This window comes from Betta splendens, chromosome 1 (genome assembly GCF_900634795.4).
Source record: "Betta splendens chromosome 1, fBetSpl5.4, whole genome shotgun sequence".
Lineage (NCBI taxonomy): Eukaryota > Metazoa > Chordata > Actinopteri > Anabantiformes > Osphronemidae > Betta > Betta splendens.
Window position 1 is genome coordinate 20,648,895 of NC_040881.3, and position 12,029 is coordinate 20,660,923.

The 12,029-nt window shown below is 43.7% G+C and overlaps 2 protein-coding genes across 6 annotated transcripts in view; one reads left to right on the top strand and one right to left on the bottom strand.

The window, feature by feature from the left end:
• The window catches only part of LOC129604663 (syncytin-A-like), an 82,546-nt gene extending 72,912 nt beyond the window's left edge, over nt 1–9,634 (top strand). The window contains exon 2 of the mRNA XM_055512026.1: nt 3,210–9,634. Coding sequence (XP_055368001.1) covers nt 8,091–9,077 — 987 coding nt within the window. The 5' untranslated portion in view covers nt 3,210–8,090 and the 3' untranslated portion in view covers nt 9,078–9,634. The remainder of the gene's footprint in view (nt 1–3,209) is intronic.
• Nucleotides 1–12,029, bottom strand: part of LOC114857071 (vascular endothelial growth factor C-like) — a 53,185-nt gene that overhangs the window by 10,250 nt on the left and 30,906 nt on the right. The window lies entirely within an intron of this gene.

A 12,029-nucleotide genomic window follows, 5' to 3' on the forward strand; every position in this document is an offset into this window, starting at 1 on the left:
CATGTCAGCCATGAACATGTGACAACAGACATTTGCCTCAGCTTTATAAACCCACTAACGTCACACATCTACATTAGCTCCCATACCTTACTGTCTCTGGAGATGTGTTTGCTTTTTAGATTTAAATCCTAACATAAGTCCTTAACAGTTATAATTCACTTAGTTTACCTCATTAAAAAAGTTTAATCAAATAAAGAATGAACAAAATAAATCCAAGTACACACATTAAACCATTCACTATTGTTACTCCATAACATAAAGTTATATATAGGAAATCCGAACAAAAACAGACCAGCACAGTCCAGTCCGGTCATTATCTATCGTGACTGGGGACAGCCTGTACAGTACATACAGGAGAAGCAGAGTAGATGTTGGAGAAATACTGCATTTAATCATTGAAACATTGTTGGAATTTATTTTGCTGATCTGCTCAAGCCTTGTAAGCTGTGCTATAGCCTTGAAGTTTTCTCCCTTCTGCTCTGCTAGAAATAGGGAGTACCGGTGCATCCTTATCTGATGAGCCCAATGCTTGCTTTGTGCAGGAAATATTTCCCACGTTCTGTGTGACGATGCACCTCCCAGAATGCAATACATATTATGAGCTGAATCCCTGTCTTCTCTTCAGTGAGAGGAAGTTGCCTTTGCTGTAAACTGCTCACTTCTTGCAAGTAAAATCCTAAAGAAGGTCTCAACTGATTGTGTCTTCTTTATTTAAGATTTACAAAGGGAACTAACAATTTCCCTAACATAATTGGGGGCTCGTCCGGGATCCCAAGATCCTCGCTTTGCTGGGACATCGAGTTGGCGACTGAAGTCTGTGCACAGCCAGGTTTGGAACCTGCAGAAAATCCTGGGAGGTGAATTCCTGCCCAGGTCAGACGTCGGCTGGTGGTCCGACGAGGCGAGGTGACGGGATCCTGAACCAGAGCCAGGACACAGATCAGGCGAGTATGAAAAGAGTAAATCCTAAGGTATCTTAAATTCCGTGAGTGGCTCACGAGGTAAAAGAAGACCGGGTCTTCAGAAAAGTTCCGTGACGAGGTCACGAGGTAAAAGAGGACGGGGTCCTCGTCAAATAGATTAATGATAGTTTGTCTGATTGAAGCAGCGGCAGAGTGGAAACCTGACGGTGTCAACCTAAACTCTGTAATCAGCTGGAGTGAATCAGACTATATAAATAAGTGTTATTGTTTGTCGGTCTCTAAGTGAATTTTAACTTCTTAGAGGAAGTCTCAGAGACCTTTTGTGTTGTGTGTCTGATTGAGATCAAAATTGAGAGGTTGGTTTGCTGAGACAGCTGTGTCCGCAGGAAACTAGTTCCTGTAGAAGCTTGGCACAGTCGATGATCTCTGTGAACACTGTGACTGATCGTTGATCTCAATCCTCGTAGTGAAGCAAATAAAAGAACACTAATGTCTAAAAGACATTATCAGTCGACTACAATAATATATATAATACTCACCACAAGAAATTTGAATTTGATGGAAATTTAAAAAGTAGAATTGTGTAAAAAATTGATGGATAAAATAACTGTGATAACTGAGATGGGGAATATAATAAAGGGACCAGTTAAAAATTCATGCTATATGCATAACAAGATTTTGAATTCAAAGTAAACACTAAAGTGGTGTAAAACTATGGAACAAATTAAGTGAAGACATAAAAAATATTAATGAAATGATAGAAATATAATAGAAACTATATAATAGATATAATTTAATAATTGTTTTATATTAATATAAAAATAACCTATAATAGAACAAAAATAATATAATTGATGAGCTTAAATATAAAGGCATGCGTCAATTAAAATATAGAAAAGAACAAGCTCATTGATTAATTAGATGGAATGTTGTGGAAGTGGTGCACGAATATTAACATTATGTTATAATTCCTTATTAATATAATACTTTATGTGATGTATCAAACTAACAGTCTATGTTCAGATATTGAATACAAATCAATTAAATGAAGCAAAAGCAACAATGTTTGTTGTAGACAGTGAAGAATGCTATTGGCACTTATGTGAAAGACTGCATGATTACAGAGGCAGCCGGTAAAAGTGTCTACCCCCACCGTGTTTGGGTTTCAAATTTGCCGCGTCAGTGCCGGGTTTGTACTGCGGGAGGAGTGTGTTACGTCCTTCTGGCCTGTAGGTGGCGATTGACTCCCACTTTTGGTCCTAAAACATCGTAGTTGCTTCCGTCATATAGCCTCTTGTAGAACGACCATGATCAGGTCTTTGGTGGCCTAGTGGTTAACGTGCATGGCCACAACGTTTTTTTTTGTCCGGGGTTCGAGTCTGGGTGGAAGCAGTTTTTTTTATTTTAATTATTGGAAAAACAGCGTCTCATCATCATCATGTGATCACGAGATGACAACGTTGTATTACTTAGTGCATGTATCGCCAAGACCATGAACCGCTGGTCGCGTTATAGTATGAAGTTATGAACGTAAGTAAATTATAGCAAATTATGGCAGTTTAAAACCGAAAATAGGAAGCTGAACGGTGCGCCCTCCCGCGTGCAGCGTTCGATTTGTGGCAGACAAGCTACTGTAACCCTGATTTCTTGCTGTTGGTACGGGCAATTTTCTTTACGTGGAATGCTTCTTTAATGCACCACACGGCAAGACAGTACGGCACATGTACACTTTTTTCTTTACGCCGCTCTTATCCAACGCGCGTCACCTTTTTCCTGTCCCCCGTCAACAAGGACAGGTAGGAACTAATGTTGATGACAAATAAAATCACAGTAGCTGAAATGTCACGTTTCCCAAACATAAAATAAAAAAATAAAAAGGAATACTAACTAAGGTTACACTACTACAATTTTAAAAAGTGAATAAGGATGATCTAGACCAGAGGTCTGCCACCGGTAACACCCACGTTTTAAATGAAAAAAAACAAACACTGGGAGCCGCGGAGGGCGGCAATATTATATTATTTGAGAACATTCAACATTTGTTTTTTAATCCAAAGAAGACATAAAAGTCGGGGCTCAGAGATCTAGCCGATGATAAAACATTGTCAAGGCATCGACAAGGACAGCTAACTCGCTTTTCCCTGCTTCAAACAGCTGTTTTAACTGAGAGCAACCCGTGCGGCATCACCGGTCAATCTGTAAACGTATTAATTTTTTTTTGTAAATAAAAATAATGTTTGCCCTGTTCAAACCTGCACTTCCATTCAACAGACGGACATGAAAGAGGGAATAACGAAATAAACAGCTGGTTAACTTTGTGGGAACATGGCTGTAGCTCTGCAATGACTTTATGTGGTACAGGTGAAAGCAGTAATAACGAAATAAACAGCTGGTTAACTTCGTAGGAACACCTTGTAGTAGGAACTGGTATATTTAGAAAACCCAGTAGTCCTAGTGTTAAGGTGTGTGAACTGGGGAGGAGACGGCAACAGCGACGAAAGAGCGACTGAATAGAGTTGATGTCTTCCCCGCTGACAGGCGCATTCATTTGATAATGCACGTATCTTGGCTGACAGTTCAGTTAAAAACCACACTGAATCTTTATTAAACCGTCCCTGAATAACAAATATGAACTGCAGTTTCTTCTTCGATTATCCATGATTATTATGAAAGAAGCGCAAATCTTCGCCAGTCCAAATTGTGCAATTAATACTGTGTTTACAATAAAGGTAATAAATAATAATATTAGTATTTTCATTTTAAAAAGCACTGCATATTTTAAACGAATGTCGAAGTGCTACAAATAACTTAGACCAGAAAGCTACGATAAATACATACATTTTTTTTTGCAGAGTAAACATGTAGAACAAACTACTTGCTGCATTAATGAGTCTTAGACCTGCAGCTGATCACGCCGCCCGATGCTGCCCAGTCTCTCACAGAGCTTTGTCCCGGAGCTGAGGTATTTCTCACCTGCTGATCGAGTAGTAGCAACACATTAGCATGTCTATGCGCCTCTACGAAGGAGGGGGGAGGGGTGTGTAGATTTCCTTTGCGACTGTGAGCAAACATGAGACAAACAAAAGCTTGGTCGAACTCAGATCCAAGTCATCTGAGTATGAAACACATCACATATCATTGGATCTCGTGTTTCATTCGAGCGGCAGTCTGGAGCTCTCTGCTAAGACTGCTGCCCCGCGACCCGTCCACGGATGAGCTTCCATTAAAAATTCAAAGCAGTTTTAGCAGTTTGTTTTTCGTTTTTCTCTAAACGAAAAAAACAGCTTAAAATTCAAGTCCGTGTGTTTTTGTTAAAAAATATTTTTGTTCGGTTTATTGGTTTGTAATGCGGTGCTTTTATTCGGGATAGATAGACGGATGGGAAATCAAAGTTTTGAAACATACACGGGCCGAATAAGTCACATCAGCCACTCATTCAGTGGACACGCACAGTCAAAACAAATTCTCGCTACATCTAGTGCGCCACTCCCCCGTTCCTCTCGTAGCCCGCATTTGCACATCCATACATTTGTGTATTGGTCACTCTCTGTCTGGACACATGACTCCGAAACACGTCACATGTTTGTGTAAGAGATTGATGTCTCCACCAAATTATATGCAGAGGTAACGACAGAACGACTTTTTGTTTTCCGTTTGTCTCTAAACAATAAAACATATTAACTCCAATTCCGTGTCTTTTTGTAAAAAACAAATATTTTTGCCTGTTTTATTGGTTTGTAAGGCGGTGCTTTGATTAAAATCCGTTTGCAGCTCAACGAAAGAGAAACGAAAACGCCGGTGAAAGTGGCTGGATGGACGGATGGGAAATGAAAATGTTGAAACGTACACGGGTCGAATAAGTGATCTCAGCCACTCAGTTACATTGACACGCACAGTCAAAACAAGTCAAACTGCAGTTCTGCAGACACAGAGTAAACGCGTAGGAACAAACATGTTGCTGTAATGCGTCGCTGTAGATCTGCTGATTTCTGGCGTCCTGTCAAAATTACGACCGACAAATGCTGTAAAACAAATTCCTATGATTATTACAGTTATTTACGTAAAATCTGCGACTATTGGAAAACATTCATTAACAAGTTGTGGAAGTTTAAAACCTAAATAAGCGGCTGTAGTCGCAGATGGACTGCGCTCTACGTCTTTACTTGCGCATTCAAATTATATTAAATAAACCGCGACGCATAATCATGGTATTATGTGAAGTCAATGTGTTGTATCGGATGTTAGAGCGGTGGGTGTGTACATATTTTTAAGAGACGCCTTCTATTTAAAGACACGAAAAAGCTGAGGAGAATAAAAACAAGAATGTGTTGCTGCTGTGGCGCTGCCTGTTTTAAACCACACAGAACGATTATAACTTCGCAGTGAACAGAAAATAACTAAGCCATCAACAAGTTGTTGCCCTTCATACTCCCCATGTTTTAGCACACAACAGATACTTAATAGTAAAGACTTAATAGTAAAATAGGTCTGGTGTAATATATGTGTGTTACAGGTAGAAATGAACAGTCGGACCTCAGTTACGCTGTAGTGCTTTGGAGGCTTCTAATCAACGCTGCGCCACCTGGTGGTGAAAATGAGACTAGCGTCCTGATTTTTTTCAGCCGGCTGCAGGATTAAAAATCTTTAGTCAGCGACGCACTCGCTGCGCCGTGGCGACGCGGCGGTACTGCAGTAAAAACCCTAGTCACTTTGAACCGCTGCCACTGTACCCACAAATTACCCTAACCATATTTGGCAAAAAGGAAAACCTGCCCATGAGATTGTTAACAGAGTGTATCATTGGAAACAAAAGTGTGACTACAGCTCAATGACAGTGTGGAAGAGAATAGCTCTGAACTGGACAACCCAGACTGTGCCCACAGCCCACCTCAGAGGAAATCAACAATCAGTGACAGTGTGCTTTAAGTTTGGCAGAGAGACGCTGCCCATACTGCACGGCTGAGGCCACAGACCAGCTGATTGTCCACAGAATGATTCTGCTGGGGCAAAGTGATGGGCGAGAGGCCGGCTGGGTTCCAGTACCAGTGTAGATAACACTGAGGAGGGAGGTGAATGCACTGACACGCTCCACAATGAAGATACACACACGCACGCACGCACGCACACGCAGACGCACTTACTGATGATGTCACAGCTAACAGCAATGAAGAATGCTTGCTATGCTTAGACTCAGAAATGCTCACAGCTAACTGCAATGAAGAACGCTTGTAACGCTTAGATTCAGAAATGATTTGACAATGTTTGTCAAATGTAGAAAAAAAAACAACTTTATAAGTCATGTCAGAGACAATATTAGACTAATACACTCAGACCTGATGCAGAACAAGAAATTGCACTCGTCATAGACTCCCTGTTAAGAACTAAGATTGATGACTAAGGATGATGACTCTCCTTGCGATACTCCCATATTCCCAGTAAAGAAAGCTCCCACTTCCACTGGCTGGAGGATGGTACAAGACCTTCAAGCTACAAATAAGGCTGTACAACCAAGAGCAGTCGTGGTACCTGATCCCTACATTCTGTTAAATAATTTACACCCAGATAAGCAGATCTTCTCAGTTATAGATATTAGTAATGCCTTTTGTAGCATCCCATTTCCCCCAGGTTCACAATTTTGGTTTGCGCTTACTTACAAAGTTCAGCAATACACATATACCAGGCTACAATAAGGTTTTTGTAAAAGCCCGACTATTTTCTCAGTGTATGCCAGCAAATCTTGCTAAATTTACACCCCCACACAGTAGTCAGATATTACTGTACGTAGATGATGTTCTGGTAGCGTCACAGACTGAAGTGCAGTAAAGATACTGTAGCGCTTCTTTCATTTCTGGCAGAGAACAGTCACAAGGTCAGTAAAAACAAACTGCAATTGTTGAAGAAAAAACTTAAATATTTAGAACAAAGTGGACAAAACTTGATCTAAATAGAGTTTTCAAAAGTAGAGAACCTAGACCAGATTTACAGGACAACCCAATACCTGGTTCTGTATTTGTCTTTGTGGATGGACCAAGCACAAAGTCTGAAACTAGAAAAACGCAGAGTGGCTGTGAGGTTCTGACTGATAGTGAGACCTTGAAGGCAGAACTGCTACCCCCACACTACAGAGCACAAGCAGCACAAATAATTGCACTGACAGAGACATACAAACTCAGGTCAGATAGTTACCATCTATACTGATAGCAGATACGCACAATGAACTATTCATATATTTACCAGTCAATGGGAAAATACAGGCATGATGACATCAACAGGAAAGACTACATCCAGCCATTTTCTATATCGCTTATTCCCTAATGCGGGGTCACGGGGGTGCTGGAGCCTAACCCAGCTGACTATGGGCAAGAGGCAGGGTACACCCTGGACGGGTGGCCAGTCCATCGCAGGGAAACACATAGACAGACAACCATTCACACACACACTCACACCTACGGGCAATGGAGAGAGTCCAATCAACCTAATGCACGTCTTTGGACTTTGGGAGGAAGCCGGAGAACCCGGAGACACGGGGAGAAGGTGCAAACTCCACACAGAAAGGCACCAGGGCCGCCTCCGGGAATCGAACCCAGAACCTTGCCATGTCTCAACGGAGGATGGTATGGATAAAAAACAAATACTATACTGCTTATGCATTTACAAATTATTCTAAAAAATTTGTTCCTGATGCATCGCATGCGCTAAATATAAACCTCAAGGAAATATTCGACAAACCAATTCAACAATCCCTCCAATGCCTTCCTTATGTCAAAGGTGTAAAAACATCACAAGAAATGTTTTTCTGAAAATGCTTTTCAAGATGTGCCTTGTCCACAGGAGGGACCACTGCAGGTTGGTGACTGGGTGTTCATCAAAGTCATAAAGCGCAAGAACTGGACCCCACCCCGACGGGAGGCCCACACAGAGTGACGCTGACAACACCTACAGCCTGCAAAGTCAAAGGCATCTCTGGGTGGATACACAACACACACTGCAAAAGACAACAGGTACAGGCAACCAAGTAGTATTGTCCGTGAGAAAAAAACCCAACTGAGGGAGGGGAAAAGTCTGCCTACAAAGGAAGCAACATTTAGAGCACTGGTCGTCTCAACGGCAGTGAAGAAATCAGCGGTACCTTCTCTCACTTAGGGGACATTCTCATAAGGAGATACTATGAGGGGACACTGTCCAGCCACGGGAGTTGTACTAACTGCCCTTGTACTGTTGATTGATGCTAGGCCACTCCCAAACCTCAATGAGGATGAGGAGAGACCTCCTGATCAATATCACGTTAACTTGTGGTATTGTTACCAAGACAGAGCACTCTTAACTTTACTGGTTCAGTGTGTCTCTTATTATGATGGCCCTGATTTCATGGGGACCCTCCCACAGTCTTATATCAACTATGTTTGTGGACACACAATCTATGTGCATCTTCCACCCAATTGGGTAGGATGCTGTGCTCCTGTTTATGTTTCAGATGGCTCCTACGTGATAACACCACAGCAGACGACTTCCAAGAGACTGCTACGGAAGCGAGAGATCGACCTGAAGGAAAGTGATCGGATCTGGGGATCAGTCGTTCCAATGGACAAGAAGCTCTGGACTACAGGCCAGAAAGTGGCACTATCCCTATTTCCATGTTTGGGGGTAGGAAAAATTATGCTAAGAGTTGAAACCATAAATTACTGTATGACCCTGTTCTTCAATGTCACGGTAACGGCCCTTGCCAGTATAGATCGTCGTCTCACCGCCCTAACACTCCGTGAGTTACAGGACTGCCTGGTGTTAGAGCTGCTCACTGCAAGCCGAGGTGGAGTGTGTGCAATAGTGGGCCCCAAGTGCTGCACATACATTCCAGGAGACAACCAAGACGCAAAGGTCACCCAACAGGCACTCCATGACCTACAGCACATATCCAACGTGCAGGCGGCTGATGTAGTGAAAGACAAATCCTGGTTTGATTGGTTTAGGTCTGGCACATGGACTGACATTCTGATGAAGATTTTTGGACCGATTCTACTGATTCTTTTGGTTCTGATGCTGATTGTGTTGTGCGTAATTCCCTGTTTGAGGGCCATGATCATCAGGCTGGTGAATCAAGGCCTTCTCAGGGTGTGCGCAGTCATCCACTCTCGGCAAATACACATACACCTTTGAAGCTCGATAACTGTGAAGAGGATCTCCACGATGTCGACGGAAATGGACGCTAAGCTGTACATATTGTGCTTCTGTGCTTTTGACCCTGCCTACGATGTTGTAACATTTATTTCATGTTTTATGATGACTGCACTGAAAATCGAAAGAAGTTGTGCTGTTCTGATGTATGCATGATTGTTTAATAAATGTTTCAATGTTAAACAGGAGGGAAATGTTGGAGAAATACTGCATTTAATCATTGAAACATTGTTGGAATTCATTTTGCTGATCTGCTCAAGCCTTGTTAGCTGTGCTATAGCCTTGAAGTTTTCTCCCTTCTGCTCTGCTAGAAGTAGGGAGTACCGGTGTGTAGCATCCTTATCTGATGAGCCCAATGCTTGCTTTGTGCAGGAAAATTTTCCCACGTTCTGTGTGACGAATGCAATGCAATACATATTATGAGCTGAATCCCTGTCTTCTCTTCAGTGAGAGGAAGTTGCCTTTGCTGTAAACTGCTCACTCCTTGCAAGTAAAATCCTGAAGAAGGTCTCAACTGATTGTGTCTGCTTTATTTAAGATTTACAAATTTAAGATTTACAAAGGAAACTAACAATTTCCCTAACTGTAGAGAAAAGAGCTTTTCCATATCCACAATCTTCTTCTACCTCTTCTCTTTCCTCACACACTGTCACAAAATGGCAGGACTTCAAGGTGAGGATCCAAGCGCACAGCTCAAAGAGAGATTTAGTGATTACTGCATCAGAACAGCAGGCAACAAGGTGGTTGAACAGGCAGTGGTCAGAAACCTGGGATCCGGTTGTGCTCCTGGAGGTGTCACCCACCTTCAGTGCACTTTAGTTCCACACACTCACGTCCAAGCTGGGTTGCAGGGTTCTGGGGTACCTTTTTCTACTGCCCTCTGCCTCCCCCGGGTTGGGGGGGTTGGTCGGGGCTCGGGAGGAGCTGCGGTCCCTGCCTGGGGCCACATGGACGGCAGGCCGGAGACCTACCCTCCCCAGGAATGTGATCAAGCGAATGGTGTGGGTGCGAGAATGTATCTGAGAGTGCATTGGTTCACGTATGTTGACTAGTTTGTTGTGAGAGAGTCTATGGTGTTTGTATGTGTTGATGTGATGATGTGTGTTGCATATGTGGGTGGGTGTATGCGTCTGTGTTTGTGTGAGTTGGTATGCGTGTGGTGCGGTTGAAGTGTGGGGGGTCCGGTTTTTCGCCCGGGGTACGATGATCGTCTGCCTGGGTGGTCTCTTTTCTGCTGACCCCACCAATTGCTGGCCTTGTGCTGCAGGCAGCGGTGGCGCCAGGGGATGAGGTCGAGCCGATGGGGTAGGCCCCGCTCCGCTCGTGTGGGGGTGGTGGACTGGGGGCGGGCCCCACTTTGCGCGCGGGGGCATCTTCTGGCGGGCTCCCTACGGACCGTGGGTCCTCGGGCTCTACTCTTTCAGGCCGACCCTCCCGCCGGGGGGGAGTGTTCGCCATTGGTTCTCATGGGGCGGACAGCGTTGACCCCCGGTGGCCCACTCTGGCCTCAGGTGCTGTCTCTGTGGCTGCTGCAGCTCTGCCTGGGGGGCTCTGTGTGGGCGGCTTGGGTCGCAACACCTGCCCTCCTGGAACTGAAGGTGTGTGGGCTCCCTGGCTGCTGGGATTCCTTCCTCTGCTTGCTGGATGGGCGTAGTGGCCGAGCCCCTCACATCACCCTGGCTTCCACAAGTGGCATTGTTCATGCACGAACGTCTGCCTCACCCTTTGGGTGAATAATGTTAAGCTACAGCCTTACTAACCTTGTAGTGGGACACTTTCCAAATCCAACTGTAAGTATTATTGATACCTATCACTACCAATATGAATAATGTGTGAATATGGAATTTGTGGTGTTGTATGTCATGACTTTTATTAAGTAGCATGGGATATGTATAATATTGCACATATGTATGTATATTGTATGTATATGTTTGTATTAGTATGTGCACATACCTTAGCACTATTATTGGTATTAGTATTAATCTCCAAGGTAAACCACAGTACAAAAATTGTTTAGTTATGAATGTGTTAGCCTAAGGTACATCCCTGCTTCTTATTTATTTATTTATTTATTTATTTATTTATTTATTTATTTATTTATTTATTTATTTATTTATTCATTCATTCATTCATTCATTCATTCATTTATTTATTTATTGCTCCGATTGTTTACTTAACAGATTTGCTTGGTTTCAGCAGCTGGTTGCACCTAGGAATTCTAGGAATTAGAAAACATGACCACAAGCAAAACAAAGGATTCCATAGGTTATTGGTTTTCGAGTCCAAAACACTCCTTTCAAAGAAAGGGGGAGGCGAGGAGAGTCTCACTTTTCCCCAGGAGCAAATGTCAAGTTCTGGGAGGCCGGCTTCGGACCGAAACACACCCAGAGGCCCACAGAGAGCGACAACGTCCTTTAGGTGGAAGACAGCTCAGGAGATGGGAGAGTGGAGGGGGCCAGCGACGCCTGAAGGTGAGGCCACCAGTCCGGCAGTGCAGCTAAGAGCGAGTTGCTTGGACCACCAGATGTAGGGACAAAAGAGTTTAATTGAAGGCTAGGGACTGCAGAGCAGGGCAGAAAAGTAGGACCACGGTACCGGGGCATTGCAGCTGGGTGCAGACGGCAGAGCGACTCTGAACACAGGAGCCTGGGAGCTGAGCAAAGCAGTGGGACCTCAGAAGGCTCTACAGGTGCAGAAGCCAATTGAGGGAGCAGGCCAACAGTAACACCGGTGCCTGGAACCTGCAGAGAACATCTGCAGACACGAAAGAAGAACAGAGGCGACTGGAACCAAGGCAGGCGTGGTCACTTCCAGTCCAACAGGAACCAAGGCAGACATGGTCATCTCTGGGCCACTAGAAACAAGGGCTAGACTGGTCATTTTCAGACCATCAGGAACTATGATTGGAGAGGTCCGCTTTACCGGGCCACCAGG